Here is a 21,737-nt window from a genome sequence, read left to right as displayed (position 1 = left end):
GACACCACAGAAACCAGTGACACACACATACCTGAAGACCTGTCCCCACAAATGGCACAGATGTGTTTGGTGAGGGAAAGTGGACAGTTTGAGGAATGAGGCGATATTTTAAGCACACCGTTAATTCCCAAAGGTGGTTTCACATCCTCTGTACTGCTGACTGAATTCATGGACGAGTTTATCTGCAACACAAGGAAGAGTAAGGTAAGAAAACGCATTACGCTCTGCGTGATAGCCATTCCTCACCCTCCCCCATCTATATACACTAAAAGCCATCCAGCATAACTCTGTAGAAGCCCGGTTAAGCTGGATGTATTATGCCACCGTAGTCCAAGAGAAACAGGCCACACACAGAAGCCACGCAGTAAGAGCCAATGAGCAACAACATGCAAAGGGTTAACAGAGGCAATCTGGACTCTTTCCGCAGTTGGTGGGAGTGCAGGGAGGTAGGAGGACCGATAGCCTGTGACTGCTCCCATCTTCTTAATCACTCTAAAGAAATTCTGTTCTTTTCAGTGTGCTGCTGTGAAATTTCACACCAATTTCATTTCCCGTTTTCTCCCAGAGTGCCAACTTGCATAGGCACAGGCCCTGGGGGGCGTCAACTCTCACCGGGACACAACACCCAGGGCGTCAACTCTCACCGGGACACAACACCCAAGGCGTCAACTCTCACCAGGACACAACACCCAGGGCGTCAACTCTCACCGGGACACAACACCCAGGGCGTCAACTCTCACCGGGACACAACAACCAAGAGATCAGACTCCGACTGGGGCACAGGCACAAAGGCTCAAACTCTCACTGAGGCGTAGGTCCAGTGAGAGTCGACTGTCACTGGGGCATGGCACCCAGGGGTGTTGACTGTCACTGGGGCATGGCACCCAGGGGTGTTGACTGTCACTGGGGCACGGCACCCAGGGGTGTTGACTGTCACTGGGGCACGGCACCCAGGGGTGTTGACTGTCACTGGGGCACGGCACCCAGGGGTGCTGACTGTCACTGGGGCACGGCACCCAGGGGTGTTGACTGTCACTGGGGCACGGCACCCATGGGTGCTGACTGTCACTGGGGCACGGCACCCAGGGGTGTTGACTGTCACTGGGGCACGGCACCCAGGGGTGTTGACTGTCACTGGGGCATGGCACCCAGGGGTGTTGACTGTCACTGGGGCACAGCACCCAGGGGTGTTGACTGTCACTGGGGCACGGCACCCAGGGGTGTTGACTGTCACTGGGGCACGGCACCCAGGGGTGTTGACTGTCACTGGGGCACGGCACCCAGGGGTGTTGACTGTCACTGGGGCACGGCACCCATGGGTGCTGACTGTCACTGGGGCACGGCACCCAGGGGTGTTGACTGTCACTGGGGCACGGCACCCATGGGTGCTGACTGTCACTGGGGCACGGCACCCAGGGGTGTTGACTGTCACTGGGGCATGGCACTCAAGGAAACACCATCAGCCACTCTTGCGTGAGCTGGATGACTTTTTCATCACGGACCTGACGCTAGTTCACAGACACAGACAAGCAGGAGTCTGTTTGTTATTGGATAGAGATCAGGAGCTGGAAATCTGGCTGTTTTTCCTCATCCCACTACGTCTCTAACTTTGGAACAGAGACAAATTTAGTGCCCCGATCACCATCCTATTTCAGATCAACGAACATAGAGAATGTAGACCCTTCCTGTTGGGACTGTAACTCAAGGGGAATTTACCCAACAGCAACGAGAACAAATTCAAACTTTGGTGGCTGTAGCATTAGAGGAAAACCATGGAAACCACAACCTCTACAAAGCACAAGCTCTCACTTTCAGCAGTACCTTCACAAGAGACTGAGTCCATTGTGTCAGTGAGCTGTTCAAAGGTTTCCATTACATAACTGTGTCATTATACCAAGCCCCAGTAGATATTAAACACATCAAAAACTATTAAATTCATTTGCACTGACCGAACTAACAGTTCATTCAGCTATTCAGGAGTGTGCTGTTATACAGCATATATAGCATGTAAAAGCCTCAGACCGTACACAGGATTCCTTCACCAGTACACTGAATCTCAGTTCTACAGAGTGACAACTTCACAAATCAACTGCCTCAGCATCGCAATGAGTCTTACAACGTATCATACCCCAACAAGTATAGAAACATAGAAAACAGGAGCAGGAGTAGGCCATTCAGCCCTTTGAGCCTGCTCCGCCATTCATCATGGTAATGGCTGATCATCTAACTCAATAGCCTGCTCCTGCTTTCTCCCCATATCCTTTGATCCCTTTCGCCCCAAGAGTTATATCTAACTCCTTCTTGAAAACATACAATGTTTTGGCCTCAGTGAATTCCACAGGCTCACCACTCTCTGGGAGAAGAAATTTCTCCTCATCTCAGTCCTAAATGATCTAGCCCGTATCCTCAGACTGTGACCCCTGGTTCTGGACTCCCTCACCATTGGGAACATCCTTCCTGCATCTACCTTGTCTAGTCCTGTTCGAATTTTATAGGTTTCTATGAGATCCCCCCTCATTCTTCTCAACTCCAGCGAATATAATCCTAACCGACTCAATCTCTCCTCATATGTCAGTCCCGCCTTCCCAGGAATCAGTCTGGTAAACCTTCGCTGCACTCCCCCTATAGCAAGAAAAGGAGACCAAAATTGCACACAATATTCCAGGCGTGGTCTCACCAAGGCCCTGTATAATTGCAGCAAGACATCCCTGATCCTGTACTCGAATCCTCTTGCTATGAAGGCCAACAAACCATTTGCCTTCTTTACCGCCTGCTGCACCTGCATGCTTACCTTTAGCGACTGGTGTACTAGGATGCCCAGGTCTCATTGCACATTCTCCTCTCTCAATTTATAGCCATTCAGACATAATCTGTCTTCCTGTTTTTGCTACCAAAATTGATAACCTCACATTTATCCACATTATACTGCATCTGCCATGCATTTGCCCACTCACTCAGCTTGTCCAAATCACACTGAAGCATCTCGCTGCATCCTCCTCACAGCTCACCCTCCCACCCAGCTTTGTGTCATCTGCAAATTTGGAGATATTACATTTAGTTCCCTCATCTAAATCATTAATATATACTGTGAATAGCTGGGGTCCCAGCACCGATCCCTGCGGTACCCCACTAGTCACCACCTGCCATTCGGAAAAAGACCCGTTTAATCCTACACTTTGTTTCCTGTCTGCCAACCAGTTTTCTATCCATCTCAATAAACTACCCCTAATCCCATGTGCTTTAGTTTTACACGCTAATCTCTTATGTGGTACTTTGTCGAAAGTCTTCTGAAAGTCCAAATAAACCACATCCACTGGCTCCCCCTCACCAACTCTACTAGTTAAATACTCGAAAAATTCCAGATTTGTCAAGCATGATTTCCCTTTCGTAAATCCATGCTGACTCTGTCTGATTCTGCCACTGTTTTCCAAGTGCTCAGCTATTACATCTTTTATGATGGACTCTACCTGCAGCCTGCATTCTGTACCTGTCCTGTGAATGTTTGATGGGGACAGTGTAGAGGGAGCTTTACTCAGTATCTAATCCCGTGCTGTACCTGTCCTGGGAGCGTTTGATGGGAACAGTGTAGAGAGAGCTTTACTCTGTATCTAACCCCATGCTGTACCTGTCCTGGGAGTGTTTGATGGGCACTGTGTAGAGGAAGCTTTACTCTGTATCTAACCCTGTGCTGTATCTGTCCTGGGAGTGTTTGATGGGGACAGTGCAGAGGAAGCTTTACTCTGTATCTAACTCTGTGCTGTACCTGTCCTGGGAGTGTTTGATGCAGACAATGTAGAGGGAGCCCCATCCTGTTCAATCTTTTCTGAAGGGTATATCCTCACAGTTCTGCATCATTCCAGTAAGTCTGTCCTGCACCTTCTCCAGTGCCTTTTTATAAAAAGACCAGAATTGTTCACAGTTGTCCTGAGTGTTTCTCAGTGGCAGAGATTTCAAGGAAGATTTTGATGAAGGAACCCTGACTCTGAAGTACATTCTATAGCCACAGTGCACCTGTTTCAAAAATCAGGAGTTGAGCAGTGTCACAGAGGGTCCAGACTCTGTCCTGATCTGGTGGTCCTATTCAGCTGCTTGCATTGGTGACCTCTACGTCTCTTCTCCAACTCTGAATGTTCATGAAGGTGAACGTCACAGAATCACAGAATTGTTACAGTGCAGAAGGAGACCATGTGACCCATCATGTCTGCACCGCCTCTCCGAATGAGTGACTCACCGAGTGCCATTGCCCCGCCTTCTCCCCATAACTTTAGTTATGATGTGGCAGGTGATATTTGCCAGGCTGACCAACTCCACAATGGAAACTTGGCCATGCTACCACAATGGTTTTGCAATTTGTATTTATTATGAGAAGGTTTGGGCACTGAATTCAGAAGTAATGAGTCCACTAACATATTTAGAGATTTTAAAAATTAAAATAAAACATTTATTTACAAAAGAAAAGAATAAAACACATACAAAAGATTACTGTTACACAGTTACTTTATAACTATTCTCAGAATTTCTTAATTAGCCAGATTCCCAACTATACACCCACTTTAAGGCAACATTCCAAAATATATTTTAAATTTATAGAGACAATCCAGCAAGGTTACCACAAGCACCCACTTGACAGTGGAATTCCAGAGGCTTTTAACACAACTTTGGTTACTGGAACAGAGGACTTCCGCAAAGTGGCTTGAGGCTTTTCCGCCAAATCTGTTTCACAGTGTACCTTTCAAATCTCACACAAATGCACCCCATACAGCCTTCCATCGTTCTCTAAACATATTTCTCCTTCTTTGATTTGTAAATCCCATTGCTCCCCCATGTCTTTGGAATTTACTTTTCTCATAATAATAAATCTTTTTTGTTGTCATTCTGGTCAGCACTTTTGGGAAAAATCAACATAATAACCTTGCCCTATTTATCTTGCCAGTTGTAAAAACCTCATCGTGTGTCTTGAAAATCCAACCACTTTTCCCCTTACCTAAAAAATGTAAATACTTCTTTCCTTAGTTCATCCATTAGCATTTCAAATGCCTTTTTATACCTAGCTCTTTTGATAATTTAAACCTTGCCATCTACCCATCTCTAATTTAATTAAATCAGCCACATACAGAACCACACACACACACTTAAGCCAACTTTACAATATCCCACAATCATATTGTGAAAAATATGACAGTTTTGTGACACCCTGCACATTCTTCCTTTTCAGTCTAATTCCCTTTTGAATGAACCTGCCTCCATCACACTCTCAGGCTGAGCATTCCATATCCTTACCCACTTGCTGTGTGAAAAAGTTTTTCCTCATTTCGCTTTTGCTTTTTTTTTTAACTGCTTACTTTAAACCTCTGTCCTCTTGTTCTCGACACTAAGACCAATGGGAATAGTTTCTCCCCATCTACTCTGTCCAGACCCATCATGATTTTGAATGCCTCTATCAAATCTCTCAACCTTCTTTTCTCTAAGGAAAACAGTCTTAACTTCTCTGATCTATCTTCATAACTGACATTCCTCATCCCTGGAACCATTCTCATGAATCTTTTCTGCACTCTTTCTAATGCCTTCACATACCTCTTTAAGTGCAGTGCCCAGGACTGGATGTAATACTCCAGCTGAGGCCAAACTAATGTCTTATACAAGTTAAACATAACCTTCTTGTTCTTGTACTCTATGCCCTATCAATAAAGCCTAGGAAACTGTTTTATTAACCGTGTTCTCAAACTGTCCTGCCACCTTCAATAGCTTATGTGCAAATGCACCCAGGTCCCTCTGCTTCTGCACCCCTTTAGAGTTGTACTCTTTATTTTATATTGTGTCTCTGTGCTCTTCTTACCAAAATGAATCACTCCATATTTCTCCACATTGAACTTCATTGCCACTTATCTGCCCATTCCACCAACTTGTCTATATCATTTTGAAGTTCTACACTATCTTCCTCACAGTTCATAATGCTTCCAAGTTTAGTATCATCTGCAAACTTTGAAATTGTCCCCTGCACACCAAGATCCAGGTCATTAATATATATCTGGAAAAGCAAGGGTCCCAACACTGACCCCTGGGGAACTCCACCATAAACTTTCATCCAGCCTGACAAATGTCCACTAATCACTACTCTGTTTCCTATCATTCAGCCAATTTCACATTCATGTTGCTACTGTCCCTTTTATTCCATGAGCTATAACTTTACTCACAAGTCTGTTGCGAGGCACTTTATCAAACACCATTTGGAAGTCCATGTACACCACATCAACAGCATTGCCCTTATTAATACTCTGTTACCTCTTCAAAAACTGCAGCAAATTAGTTAAACATGATTTTCCCTTAAGGAATTCATGCTGGCTTTCCTTAATCAACCCACATTTGTCCATGCGACTATTAATTTTGTCCCGAATTATTGTTTCCAGAAGTTTCCCCACAATCAAAATTAAATTGACTGGCTGGGTTTAGCTTTAGACTCTTTTCTGAACAAGGATGTAACATCAGCAATTCTCCAGTCCTCTGGCACCACCTTCGAGCCTAAGGAAAAATTATGGCCAGGGCCTCCTCAATTTCCACTCTTCCTACCCTCAGTATCTTTGGATACACTCATCCGGCCCTGGTGCCTTATCAAATTTACATACAAAAATACGAATTAGGAGCAGGAGTAGGCTATTTGGCCCCTCAAGCCTGCTCCACCATTCAATAGGATAATGGCTGATCTGATTGTGGCCTCAACTCCACATTTCTGCCTACTGCTGATATCCCTTAACTCCTTTGTTAGTCAAGAATCTATCTTTGCCTTCAAAATATTTAATTACTCTGCCTCCACCGCTCTCTGGGGAAGAGAGTTCCAAAGACCAGCAACCCTCAGAAAAAATTTCTCCTCATCCCCATCTTTAATGGAAGGCCCCTTATTTTTAAACTGCGTCCTCTAGTTCTGGACTCTCTCACAAGAGGATACATCCTTTCAGCATAGATGGTCTATCCAATACCTCCTCCTTATTAATTTTAAACCCTTTCAATAGCTGAATTACTTCCTCTTTCACCATGCCTGGGTAGCATCTTCTTCTTTGGCAAAGACAGATGCAAAGTATTCATTTAATATCTTACCCATGCCCTCTGCCTTCATGTGTAAATCCCCTTTCTGGTCCTTCATCAACCCTACTCCTTCTTTTACCACCCTTTTACTATTTATATGCTTACAGAAAATTTAGGCATGAACCTAACGATGGTTGAAAGTTAAGGGCAGATGACTGGGCTTCCATTTGTCAGAGCTAGTTGTTACCTGGCACTCTTGAACCCTGTCTCTGACTTGTAGATGTCAACGGAGGGCAGTTTTGGGTTTTATTCAGTGCTGAAATAGGAAGCAGTTTGGTTTGTTTAGAGTTACATTGTAGAATGTGGTTTGTGCTTTGTGACACCACTTCTCCAGTTAACATTGCGAATAGATTGTTGTCTGCAACTGATTTCTCTTATTTTGAATCACTGTAACACTTTGTAGAATTGGCTGCAATTGCTGCAATTTGGACATTGTCAGCTTCTCAATTCTGAGCCATTAAGTGTCACACCCAGTTGGGAACTCGATCTTTTTGGCTTGGATTGTCAGTCTTTCTATTTCTGGGCATAGAACCAAGTTACCAGAGTGTCACTGTTTCGGTTTCTGGGATTCTTCTATATTTTCACTGCACTATAAATTCCACTTTTTTTAAAAGTGTAGTTGGCCAATGAGCTCTTGATGCCAAATACATATCATTAAAGGGGCCAAGGCAAATTGATAAGGTGGTTAAAAAAGTATATGGGTTATTTGGGTTTATAAATAGAGGAGTAGAATATAAAAGCAAAGAAATGATGCTGGAACTTTATAAATCGCAATTTAGGTCTCAGATGGAGAATTGCGGACAATTGTGGGCATCATACTTCAGGAAAGATGTCAAGGCCTTGGAGAGGGTGCAGAGGAGATTTTACGAGGATTTTGGTGGGGATGAGGGACTTTAGCTATGAGGAGAGGTTGAAAAGGTTACGACTGTCCTCCTTGGAACACAGAAGGCTGATGGTTGAGCTAATAGAGGTTTACAAGATGATGAGAGGTTTTGATAGAGGAGACAGAGAGAAAATTTGTTCCCTCTGGCGAGTGGGTCAATGCCCTGACGTCGGAGATTTAAAATCATTAACAAAAGATCTAGAGGGGACATGAGATTTTTTTTCACTCAGGGTTGACAGGATCTGGAAGGGTGGTGACAGCTGATTCCATAAATAATTTTGAAAGTGAGTCAGGTGGTTACTGAAGGATGAGGGATCTGCAGGGTGTGTGGGACTAAGCACGAATGCTTTTTCAAAGAGGCAGCACAGTCATGAGGGGCTGAATGGCCTCTTCTGTGCTTTAAGTTTCTTTGATTTTTCTATGCAGTCCCTGAGCCCTGCACATTGCACCGTAAGTGAGAAGGTGTTGCTGCAGTCCCCCAAATCTCTGCGGTGACAGTCAGCTGGTGATCAGGTAATCCTGCTGCTGACACCCCTGCAACTCTTCCCGACTTCACCCATTGGTATTTCTCCATCATTGCTGAAGCATAGATATTTCCTACCTTCTATTCCTGTGTGCAGCACAATGCTTTGCATTCCATTCCATCCAACATTGTTCTTCCGAACTACATATTCTATTAACTCGTTGGTGATAGGAATTGGATATGTGAAGGAGTGTCTGCCTGAGGTAGTGTTTGACTGATTGTAGCAGCATTGCTTGCCAAGGTGATCTGCCGTATTTGCAGGGAATGGTCATATTTAAAATACAATGGAAAGAATCTAACCAGAGACCACTGCAATCTGTAAGAGTTTTGTTCCCCTGAATTTGAGATTAGAGCCCCTCTACAAGAGCCAGTGCGATGAGTGGAATGAACTGCGGGAATAATCCAGAAAAATAGCCTAAAGGTTGGCTGGTGTGATTGTAGTGTCGTTTTACTGCTCTCTAAGAGCGTACAGACAAGTTGCTGCAGTGCACGGGTTTCTGACTGAGGTTTTTGAAAGGCAGCTTGGATTGAAGTGAGCTGCAGCTGTGTTCCTTTTCCCAAACGCCAGCTAGGAACAAAACTACCGAATGTTTCCAATTTGATAGACTAGCATGCATCACAAAGAAACAGCAGGAAACGTGGGAACGATTTCAAAACCAGTTAGTCCGTGTGTGTGTGTGTGTGCAGTAACTGTGGACCTGGAGTCTATTTTAACGAGACAGTGCCTCCTGGGGTCAGGTATAATCTAAAGGAGGGTTGGACACCCCTTGGGGCATTGCTGTGATAAAATCAGGGGTGGAACCACCCTGAAAGGCTATGGTGTAATATTGGTGAGGAAGTGTTCGGACTCATTGGAATAAAAACTTGCTGCCTCTTAAATTGGTTGGGTGAGAAAGGAACCAACTGAGGCAGTCACACTGAACTGGATAATGGAGGGTAGCAGTTGAAGGAGGTCAGTGTGACTGACTGTCAGCAGAGAGGATGAGGAAAGTGCACCACAGTCACAATCACAATCACAGAGGATACACTGTGTGACTTTGATTAGGGACATCTCTGCTACTAACAGTGATGAAAACATGTTGGCAGAGGTACACACACCGAGTGAGGGAAATATGAATATAGATTTAAGAGATGACAACAGGTTGCTGGAGTTTGGATATGAATCAGATCCAGAGTAAAGCTCCCTCTACACTGTCCCCATCAAACACTCCCAGGACAGGTACAGCACGGGGTTAGATACAGAGTAAAGCTCCCTCTACACCGTCCCCATCAAACACTCCCAGGACAGGTACAGCACAGGGTTAGATACAGAGTAAAGCTTCCTCTACACTGACCCATCAAACACTCCCAGGGCAGGTACAGCACGGGGTTAGATACATGAAAAAGAGACTTGCATTTTTATAGCACTTATCATGGCGACAATGACAGACCGGACTTCACCAGTACTGCAACCCACTATTCTACAGTGACAGACATGTCCCCACCAGTCCTGTACCCCAGTGTTATACAGTTACAGGCCTGTCCCCACCACTACTGTACCCAAGTGTTATGCAGTGACAGACCACTCTCCAACAGTACTGTACCACAGGGTTTTACATTGCCAGACCTTTCCCCACCAGTACTGTACCCCAGTGTTATACAGTGACAGACCTGATCCCCCAGTACTGTACCCCGGTGTTATACAGTGATAGACCTGCACCCACCAGAACTGTAGACCAGTGTTATACAGTGACAGATCTGCACCCACCAGTACTGTACCCTAGTGTTCTATAGTGACAGACCTGTCCCCACCTGTATTGTACCCCAGTGTTATACAGTGACAGACCTGTCCCCACCAGTACTGTACCCCAGTGTTATACAGTGACAGACCTGTCCCCACCAGCACTGTACCCCAATATTATACAGTGACAGACCTGCACCCATCAGTACTGTACCCCAGTTTTAAAGAGTGATAGACCTGTCCCCACCAATGCTGTACCCCAGTGTTATACAGTAAGAGACCATTCGTCACCAGTCCCAGTGTTATACAGTGACAGGCCTGTCCCCACCTGTACAGTACCCATTGTTCTACAATGACAGACCTGTCCCCACCAGTACTGTGCCTCAGTGTGAAACAGTGACTGACCCGTCCCCGCCAGTACTGTAGATCAGTTTTATACAGTGACTGACCTGTCCCCACCAGTACTGTTCCCCAGTGTTATATAGTGACAGACCTGCCCCCACCAGCACTATACCCCAATGTTATACAGAGCCAGGTTGGCTGTCCTAACACAGTCCCAGTTTCCTGGGACTGGCCTGGCATTGCTTACAGAACCTGGGGACTGAACCTGAGAATTTAATTCAGTTCATAACTCCAAGCACTCTAGCAACATCTCACAGTTCACAGCAAATTAAATCAAACACTCGTTATCAACTTGTTGCTTTAGTTCATACTCTCAGTGTGCAATTGCTCAAGCACAGATGCTGGCGCCTAGACAGAGAACTGAGAGAGATCTTTAAAGCTAGAAAGTATTGGAATCTTTTCTCAATCTCCTACAAACTCTCTACCCTAATGAGGGCAGTGAGCACACATGGAAATTCAGACATCAATAAAAGAGGGAGACGGCTGAGTGTGGGGAGCTGGGGCTGAGGAGAGGAGTGTGAGCAACACCTGCAGGCAATAAACCTCACCGAGAAACAGGAAGCCGAGGCCAGGCCTGCCTGGGAGGAGACACTGGTGACGCCAGGCAATTCATCTTCCTGTTGATTAGCAGGAGGCCCTCGCTGGGACAGGCTCCTACCTCGCAGGCATACAGGAAGACAGCTAATGAAATCCATAAGGGAGCTGTCTGAATCGGCCACAGAGAATGGTTTTCTTGGCAGAGGAACCACACTGTGTTTATCCTGCTGACCTCATGTGAGCTTCCACATACAGTCTCATGACTGTCATTCCGAATGTAACAGTTCAAGAGAGCCCAGGGATCGAGGCAGTAACACAAGGGGAGGAAGGACGATATTCTTGTCAATGTTTACCTAGCCTCTGGCTCTTTGCAGTCGCAGCATTCCTAACATGTGTATCCAAGTAACCTATTATTGGGGCGGGGTGGTAGGGTTGCGGGGAGCAGAGGGGTGGTTTGCAGAGTTTCTGCAAGCTCAGGTACAGGAACAATCTGCTCAACAAACCTACATGAGGATGCCAAAAGCAACCACACACCTGGAACCTCCTCACCATAGCTTGGGGGTCATTGAAAATACTCAGCTACCCACTCCCTCCAGCTCAATGCATGAACCCAGGCAACACTTACTTATTCTGTCTTAAAGATGAGAAGTGAGCAGAGAGAAACAGGCCATAAACAACACACACATATTTCAATCCTGTTTAAACAAGTTAAGACACAAAGAATTAAATCTCACTGAGCTTTCCACATTCTGACACCATCCTGCTAATCTTTCAGTTAGATTCATGTTGTTGGGTTTAACATCCATTCATCTCGCAGTACAAGCTCGTTCAAAAATTCAACTGAATAAAAGGGCTTAAGCAGTTCACCAGAACATGCAAAACAAAACAACAAAAGAATCCATCAGCTGGGGAATATCATCCAGAGGGCAGCAAAATATTCAGAGAACAGAAATCACCGAGTTAGTCAAGAATGCGGGGTGTAAGAGATTAAATATAAATAAACATTGATCCTCATTCACCAACCTCCACTCAACTGGAGAGGGGGCAATCACACAGCACAGGATGGGGCCATTCAGCCAAACATGCCTATGCCAGTTCTTTGAAAAAGCTATACAATTAGTCCCACTCCTCTGCCCTTTCCCCGGTGCCCTGAAAACATTTCCACTTCAAGTATTTATCCAATTCTATTTTGGAAAGTTATCTTTGAATCTGCTTCCACCACCCTTTCAGGCAGCTCATTACAGATCGCAAATGTTCTTAGATCGGGTCCTTCTGTGCTGGACTCCAGGCATGGGGTTTGGTTCTTAGACAGATTGTAGACATCCTCTGCTATCTGCTTAACACTTGCTTATTAGTACTACATCTAAACAGGTTAGAGTAAGCATGTAACTCCTAGGCATGATTCCAAGCTCTCTCTCTCTCTCAAGAGAGAGAGAGAGACTGTCCAATACTTGACTGACTGATATCACTAAAGCATCATCATCTGCATTATATATTATCATATGCAACCTCTTAACCCTTTCTACTACAATAATTAAAAGGTTTTTCTTATGTCCACTTGGACTCTTGCCAATTATCTCAAATCTGTGCCCTCGAATCAGCAAATACACTGCCACTGAAAACAGAATATACAACGGCCTTCACTCATGGACCCTCATACAACCTCACGAATGGGGAAGGCTCTGCACTGGTTATTACAGGCTGTCACAGCTCACTGGGAAGCACACTAATCACTGAGATAAATAGTCCGAGGTTCAAATCCAATTCAGCAACTCAATAGTTAAACCAAGGCTAACATCCCATGTTATACAGTGACAGACCTGTCCCCACCAGTGCTGTACCCCAATGTTATACGGTGACAGACCCTTCCCCGCCAGTACTATACCCCAGTGTTATACAGTGACAGGCCTGTCCCCACCAGTTCTGTATGCCAGTGTTATACAGTGACAGACCTGTCCCAACCAGAACTGTGCCCCAGTGTTATACAGTGAAAGACCCATCCCCATTAGTACTGTACCGTGTGTTACACAGACCCCACCAGTACTGTACCCGTGTTATACAGTAAAAGACGTGTCCCCACCAGCGCTGTACCTCAGTGTTATACAGAGACAGACCTTTCCCCACCAGTGCTGTACCCCAGTGTTACACAGTAAAAAACCTGTCCCCACCAGCACTCTACCCCAGTGTTATGCAGTGAGACCAGTCCCCACCAGCACAGTACCCCAATGTTATACAGAGACAGACTTTTCCCCATCAGTCCTGTACCCCGGTGTTATACAGTGACAGACCTCTCCCCATTAGTACTGTGCCCCAGTGTTTTACAGTGACAGACCTGTCCCCACCACTTCTGTACCCCAGTGTTATACAGTGACAGACCTATCCAAACCAGTACGGTGCCCAGTGTCACACAATGACAGACCTGTTCCTACCAGTGCTGTATCCCAGTGTTATACAGTAACAAGACCTTTCCTCACCAGCGCTGTACCCAGTGTTATACAGTAAAAGACCTGTCCCCATCAGTCCTGTACCCCAGTGTTACACAGTGACAGACCTGTCCCCACCAGTCCTGTATCCCAGTGTTATACAGTGACAGAGCTGCAGCCATCAGTACTGTACCACAGTGTTATACAGCGAATGACCTGTCCCCATCAGTACTATGCCCCAGTGTTATACAGTGACAGGCCTGTCACCACCAGTACAGTGCCCCAGTATTATACAGTAAAAGACCTGTCCCCGCCAGTGCTGAACGCCAGTGTTATACGATAAAAGACCTGTCCCCACCAGCACTATACCCCAATGTTATACAGTGACAGACCCATGCCCATCAGTCCTGTACCCCAGTGTTATACAGTGATAGACTTTCCCTACCAGTGCTGTACCCCAGTGTTATACAGTAAAAGACCTGTCCCCACCAGCACAGTACCCCAGTGTTATACAGTGAGACCAGTCTGCACCAGCACTGTACCCCAGTGTTATACAGTGACAGACCTGTCTCCACCACTTCTGTTCCCCAGTGTTATAGTGACAGACCTATCCAAACCAGTACTGTGCCCCAGTGTCACACAATGACAGACCTGTTGCTACCAGAGCTGTACCCCAGTGTTATACAGTGACAGACCTGTCCCCACCACTTCTGTACCCCAGTGTTATAGTGACAGACCTATCCAAACCAGTACTGTGCCCCAGTGTCACACAATGACAGACCTGTTCCTACCAGTCCTGTACCCCAGTGTTATACAGAGACAGACCTTTCCCCACCAGTCCTGTACCACAGTGTTATTCAGTGACAGGCCTTTCCCCACCAGTCCTGTACTCCAGTGTTATACATTGACAGACCTGTCCCCACCAGTCCTGTATCCCAGTGTTATACAGTGACAGAGCTGCAGCCATCAGTACTGTACCACAGTGTTATACAGTGAAAGACCTGTCCCCATCAGTGCTATACCCCAGTGTTATACAGTGATAGACCTGTCTCCACCAGTACTGTACCCTAGGGTTATACAGTGACAGGCCTATCCCCACCAGTACGGTGCCCCAGTATTATACAGTAAAAGACCTGTCTCCCACCAGTACTGTACCCCAGTGTTATAATGACAGAGCTTTCCCCAGTGCTGTACCCCAGTGTTATACAGTAAAAGACGTCCCCACCAGCACTATACCCCAGTGTTGTACAGTAAAAGACCAGTCCCCACTAGCATTGTACCCCAGCAATATACAGTGACAGACCTGTCCCACCAGCACTGTACCCCAGCATTATACAGTGCCAGACCCATTCCCAGCAGTATCGTACCCCAGTGTTATTACAGTGACAGATATGTATCTGCCAGTACTGTACCCAGTGTAAGACAGTGACACGCACAAGTCAGTGTCTAGATCTGTGACTTGTGTGCTCTCTCAGTTCAAAAGAGGACATGTTGTGAAATCTGACTCTTCCTGTCACATTGAAATGCCAGTGACAGGGCCAAGAGGAAATGACAGTCAGGGTTCGAATGAGGGTGGAGGGTGCAGCCACAGATAGGAAGTGTCTTTGCCAAGTATTTCCTGCGTGTTGAGAACAGGTTGCTGCTCTGACAGCCTACTTTACATTTAGACCAGGAAATGACACAATTACAGTTACACAGGAGGGAATGGATCAAAATACATTTTCAATTCGGACACTCATAACCAGACAGGAAGCTCCTGCAACAGGAACATCCTACTCAACTGTTACATCTTCACATTGTAAAGCTGCTATAAAACCTGGTGCTTTTTGATTTACGCTTTGCAAAACCTTACAATAAAAAGAACTTCTAGCTTCCATCCAGTTACTGAATTAGACTGATTCAGAGCAACACAATATGCCGATATACAATCTACCCCCTCACCTGCAATTACTGGTCAAGGTGTGATGCTGAAAGTACACCATGATCCTGATTATACCAGGGGCAAGGAGGAGAGGGAGCTCCGACAATTGGACTGTGTCTCCCAGACTCAGAATGAGAACTCGCTAGGATCCTGCCCCCAATTCCTGCTGTCTGACCCTGACCCTGAGTACCTTTATGAGGATTGTGAATGCAGATTTAATCGTTCTGCCTCCTGGAGTTCCACAGGTCATCCACACTCCCTAGTCAGTATCACATGTGGAAGAGGGACATAGATTAAGGCACCCGTGTACCCCAAACCATATACCCCACCTTCTCACTAGTGCCTGCGTACTCTTTATCAAGTAATTCTCCAACTCTCAGTGAAAGTTCCTACTGAATCTGCTTCCAATGCCCTTTCAGGCAGCGCATTCCAGATCACAGCAACTCGCTGTGTTAAAAATGTCTCACTTCCCCCTCTGCTTCTTTTGTTAATAATATTAAAGTACGCAGTTCCTCAGGTGGAGGCAATGCCAGTGGATTAATTCTGCTCACGTTACCATCGCCTCCACTGGCGGCTGCCTGGACAGACTGAGTGAGGAAGTTGTTCAGAGACGTACCTGCGGACTCTGTCCTCCGAAGCCCATGTTGTGAGATGAAGGGATGGATATTGTGTGTGGTGCCAGTGGTGAGCTGATAACTGAGAAGGGAGAGCTCAGTCCATTCACTGGAGAGTTCAAAGTGCTTATAGGTGAATGTAGTTGTCCGGGGGAGCTGATGGCGGGACTGACCCCAGACCCCATCATTTGGGGGTGAACAGAAGGGGCATTCATGGCTGCTCCGGTGGAATCACAATTCATTGACACACTCATACAGGACGAGGAGCCTGGAAGGAGAAAAAAGTCAAATCTTTTAAAATGCTGAACTAAAACATAGCATTACCCTCATTATAAAGCTCAGTTACACACAGCTCAACGACCCATAATACATGAAGGAGTCACACTGGCACACAGATCAATTTCCTCTCATACAAAACAAGGTACAATGACGGCCATTACCATCCCATAATATAGGGGCAGCATGCTACCCAACCCAATGGTGACTGGCTATCTAAATGTTAAAGACATCACTGGAAAACTTTAACCAGTTGAGACGGTGCTGCAATGGCAGTCCACTTCAGGAGAGAGTCACTGGGCTTTGAGCAGGACCGTGGGAAAACCGGGTGATATTAAACTAGCTCAGCAAAATGGGTCCTTAGCTATTCAAGTGATTTGTTCACCCGACCCTCAATCATCAGGAACAGGTCGACTGGTGCACAACGTGTAACACAGCACACAGGATAGGGGCATTTCAAACAGCGTACAAACAGGAGTGGGGCATCCAATCCATACACACAGTCAGAAGGAGTACTGCTGGAGCGCTGCACTGTCAGAGGGTCAATACTGAGGGAGCGCCGCACTGTCGGACAGTGGGCCAGTACTGAGGGAGCGCCGCACTGTCGCAGGGTCATCACTGAGGAAGCGCTGCACTGTCAGAGGGTCAGTACTGAGGGAGTGCTGCATTGTCAGAGGGTCAGTACTGAGGAAGCGCTGCACTGTCAGAGGGTCAGTACTGAGGGAGTGCTGCAGTGTCAGAGGGTCAGTACTGAGGGAGTGCTGCATTGTCAGAGGGTCAGTACTGAGGGAGTGCTGCACTGTCAGAGGGTCAGTACCGAAGGAGTGCCAGTTGTCGTCATCGGTCCCTCAGAATTGAGGATGACATCCATCAGGCTTGGAGACTTCAGATAGTTTAGGCGCCCAATTCTAGATCCACATGTTCTTCTGCAGTGGGGGCATGTTGTTGCACAGGGGAGTAGAAATTGCAGTACTGAGGGAGCGCCACACTGTTGGAGGGGCCATCTTTCCAATGAGATGGTAAACCAAGGCCCTTCTGCCCTCTCAAGTAGACATGCAAGGTTCTGCTGCACTATTTTGAAGAGCAGATGTGTTCGCACAATTGCCTTGGCCCATATCACTATAAAGATGATGTGATCATTACCACATTGCTGTTTGTGGAATCTCGCTGTGTGCAAATGGCTGCCATGTTTCCTTTATTACAACTGTAACTTTATTTCAACATAATTCTTATTGGTGATTTTATTCAAGGCTGTGATCGCTAAATATTTGGACTGTAAGGGAATCAAGTGATAAGGAGATCAGGTGGAAAAGTGAACTTGATGTCAAAGATCAACCAAGATCTTTCTGACTGCAAGGCAAATTCAAAGGCTGAATGATCCACTCCAGCTACTCTCTTATGTTTGCAATGCTTAACTGGAAGGGGTAGGGAGTGCAATTTCCGATGTTATGAAAACTCTGTAAAAATGCAGATCTTTCTTTCATTCTTGATGGTAGTTATATTACTGAGCACTCTCACATCCCTAACTGGATAGTTTCCAATAGTAACAGGACATGGCTGGTTTACACTACTCCAGAAAAGTCAAGGCAAGTCTTGTATACCATTCAGATACCCCCAGCTGGTGAAAGACCTCAGGCCCAAGACGCCTGTTTAACTTGCACATATACAACAACCTCTAAGATAAAAGCAAAATACTGTGGATGCTGGAAATCTTAAATGAAAACAGAAAATGCTGGAAAAGCTAGGCAGGTTTAGGAACATTTGTGGAGAGAGAAACAGAGTTAACGTTTCAAGTCCATATGACTGTTTCACGCTCCACAGATACTGCCAGACCTGCTGAGTTTTTCCCAGCATTTTCTGTTTTTATTAAAGCAATCTCTAGACTGTTATCCCCAGCCCATCCCATATCCCCAAGACTGTCCACCTGCTATTGCCCAGACTGCCCCATATCCCCCACACCACCCCATACTCCCCCAGATCACCCAGTACCCCCACCACACACAGGTGCCATACCCCACCCCAGACCACCCAATAAACCCCAAATACCCCTACCCTGATAAAACTGTGCAGGAAGATCAAGGTGATTACCAACAACACCCAGTCACTGACCTCTCACCGCTCCTTTCAAGCTGCTCAATACTCTCAAACTCCAGTTGCCAGGGGGATTATCAAGCAGAAAATCACTCAAACCAGACTGGCCCCATTTGGGACCACTCCCCTCCCTAACCCCCAGGACTGTCCCCACTGAGGGACCCTCCCCAGGACTGATCCCCTTCAGGGGCTCCCCCAGGACTGGCCCCGCTCAGGCCTCACCCACCCCCATCCCCAGGACTGGCATCACTTGGAAAGCCCTGGCACAGCTCCAGTTAAATTTCCCAATTTAACTGACAGGTCCTGCAGTCCTGACACAACCAGTCATGAATGGTGCTGGTCAATTAAAGAACTAACGGGAGGAGGAGGATCACAAATATTCCCATCCTCAATGATGCCAGCACATCAGTGCAAAAGATAAGGCTGAAGCACAGGCTACAATCTTCAGCCAGAAGTGCCTATTGGATTATCCATCTCGTCCTCCTCCTGAGGTCCCCAGCATCACAGGTGCCAGTCTCCAGCCAATTCGATTTTCTCCACGTGATATCAAGAAACGGCTGAAGGCAGTGGATACTGAAAAGTCTATGGGCCCTGACAATATTCTGCCAATAGTACTGAAGGCTTGTGCTCCAGAACTTGCCGCGCCCCTAGCCAAGCTTTTCCAGTACAGCCACAACACTGGCATCTGCCCAGCAATGTGGAAAATTGCCCAGGTATGTCCTGCACACAAAAAGCAGAACAAATCCAGCCCAGCCAATTATCACCCTAATCACCTGTAAAGTGACGAAGAGGTCATCATTAGTGCTATCAACCGGCACTTACTTAGAAATAACCTGCTCACTGATGCTCAGTTTGGGTTCTGTCAGGGCCACTCAGCTCCTGATCTCGTTACAGCCTTGGTTCAAACATGAACAAAGAAGCTGAACTCCCGAGGTGAGGTGAGAGTGACAGCCCTTGACATCAAGGCAGCATTTGATCAAGTGTGGCATCAAGGAGTCCGAGTAAGACTGGAATCAATGGGAATCGGGGGAAAACGCTCCACTGTTTAGAGTCATGCCCAGCACAAAGGAAGATAGTTGTGGTTGTTGGAGGTCAATCGTCTCAGCTCCAGGACATCACTCCAGGAGTTCCTCAGGGTAGTGTCCTCGGCCCAAACATCTTCAGTTGCTTTATCAATGACCTTCCTTCTATCATTAGGTCAGAAATGGAGATGTTCGCTGATGATTGCACAATGTTCAGCACCATTTTCGAATCCTCAGATACTGAAGCAGTCCATGTCCAAATGCACCAAGACCTGGACGATACCCAGGTTTGGGCTGACAAGTGGCAAGTAACATTCGTGCCACACAAGTGCCAGGCAATGACCATCTCCAACAAGAGAGAATCTAACCATCGCCCTTGACATTCAATGGCATTACCATCACTGAATCCCCTACTATCAACATCCTGGGGGTTACCATTGGCCAGAAACTGAACTGGACCAGCCATATAAATACTGTGGCTACAAGCACAGGTCAGAGGCTAGGAATCCTGCAGCGAGTAACTCACCTCCTGACTCCCCAAAGCCTGTTCACCATCTACAAGGCACAAGTCAGGAGTGTGATGGAATACTCCCCACTTGCCTGAATGAGTGCAGTTCCAATAACACTCAAGAAGCTTGATACCATCCAGGACAAAGCGGCCCACTTGATTGGCACCACATCCACAAACGTTCACTCCCTCCACCACCGCCTCACAGTAGCAGCAGTGTGTACCATCTACAAGATGTACTGCAGGAATTCGCCAAGGGTCCTTAGACAGCACCTTCCAAACCCACAGCCACTACCATCCAGAATGGCAAGGGCAACAGATAAATGGGAACACCACCACCTGGGAGCTCCCCTCCAAGACACACACCATCCTGACTTGGAAATATATCACTGTTCCTTCACTGTCGCTGGGTCAAAATCCTGGAACTCCCTCCCTAACAGCGCTGTGGGTGTATCTACACCACACGGACTAGTGGTTCAAGAAGGCAGTTCTCCATCATCTTCTCAAGGGCAATTAGGGATGGGCAATAAATGCTGGCCCAGTCAGCAAAGCCCATATCCTGGGATATGAATTTTTTAAAATGAAGAAACGATGGGTAGCAGGGCTCATGGAAGAAGGTTTTTGCACAATCTGGAAAAGCAAAAGGAACTTTATTTTCGCCCCAAATGTCTCATGCCAGACAGGCATTGGATTCCACACATTGCAGCCTGGGCCAGAATATCCGATTGAATTTTTCTGGCTATTTTGAAGTATTCATTGCACCACAGAACAATCCTTTTGAAGAGATTACACTAACCTCCAGCAGGGAAACTGAGAATATCAGATTACAGAACTCCAGACAGGCTCCAAAACCGCCCACACTACCAGCCATCGGCACAGAAACAAGACTGGCGAGTGCTGACATAAACTTGGCAGGACCAGCAGCGCCAGGACCACCGAGAATAAGGGTGGGTGGGGGTGTGGAGAGAAACATGTCCAACAGAACTGTGAAATCATTCAACTGTGCAAGAATATTGCACCCCACCAACTCTCGGAAAACTGCCTCAAGTGAAAAAGCCCATCCCACCTTAATCCTTCCCGACATATAGTCGTAAGACCAGAGAAGTTTTGTAAAATCAGTCATCTTCAGCTCTGTACAACACAGCTGACAGGTGTCGAGATGATTAAAGTGTTGAGGGAAGCCAACAATTCAGGTTCTGATGAGTTTGATAGATTCTCAACAAGCCTACAGGGATCTCCTCAAAGCCTGCTTTATCCAAGTCATCTCTGAGCCCAGCTGGGACTGTTCTGCAAGGGAGTGGTAATGGAAACTGCTGAACTAATATTTAATAACTGGCACAGTGCTTCATAATCAGAATAGATGCCAATAAACATCAAAATCACAAGTGTGGTAGGATGCGGAACTGAGACACAGAAATGGTCATCATAAGCATGCCTGTCAATGCAGAGCAGTTCCAGAGTTAACAAGGCTGCATTTTATTTCAGTAGCTTCATTCTCAAAGCCTTCCTCTGCAGCTCAACCAAGGCTTTCTGGAGGGAACATTGTGAGTGGCAGTACAGACTTCAGCTGAAACTTTTACGTCCACATTTTGTTCTCTGTGTTCCGAAGCTACCCCAAAGTACAGACTCCACGGACAACACTGCCTTCTGGTACCTCAGGTCAATGACCATTTATCCCAGTCAATCCCCAGGTTATTGCACTGGAGGTGGCATCACAGCCAAGCTCAAAGTTACATC

At 46.4% G+C, this 21,737-nt stretch overlaps 1 protein-coding gene across 5 annotated transcripts in view; it reads right to left on the bottom strand.

Annotated features, from left to right (window-relative positions):
• LOC121280908 (retinoic acid receptor RXR-alpha-A) overlaps positions 1–21,737 on the bottom strand; it is a 109,847-nt gene that overhangs the window by 45,795 nt on the left and 42,315 nt on the right. For 4 of the 5 annotated variants that reach the window (XM_041193304.1, XM_041193301.1, XM_041193303.1 and 1 more), the window contains 2 exons: positions 16,106–16,371; positions 32–182 (listed from right to left, as the gene is read on the bottom strand). In XM_041193304.1, coding sequence (XP_041049238.1) covers positions 32–182; positions 16,106–16,357 — 403 coding nt within the window. In that variant the 5' untranslated portion in view covers positions 16,358–16,371. The remainder of the gene's footprint in view (positions 1–31; positions 183–16,105; positions 16,372–21,737) is intronic. The other variant, XM_041193305.1, reaches the window with a different exon arrangement.

Source organism: Carcharodon carcharias, chromosome 8, assembly GCF_017639515.1.
Source record: "Carcharodon carcharias isolate sCarCar2 chromosome 8, sCarCar2.pri, whole genome shotgun sequence".
NCBI classification, from domain to species: Eukaryota; Metazoa; Chordata; class Chondrichthyes; order Lamniformes; family Lamnidae; genus Carcharodon; species Carcharodon carcharias.
Note: the sequence above shows the minus strand (reverse complement) of the source record. Positions and strands in the feature narration are given on the sequence as shown.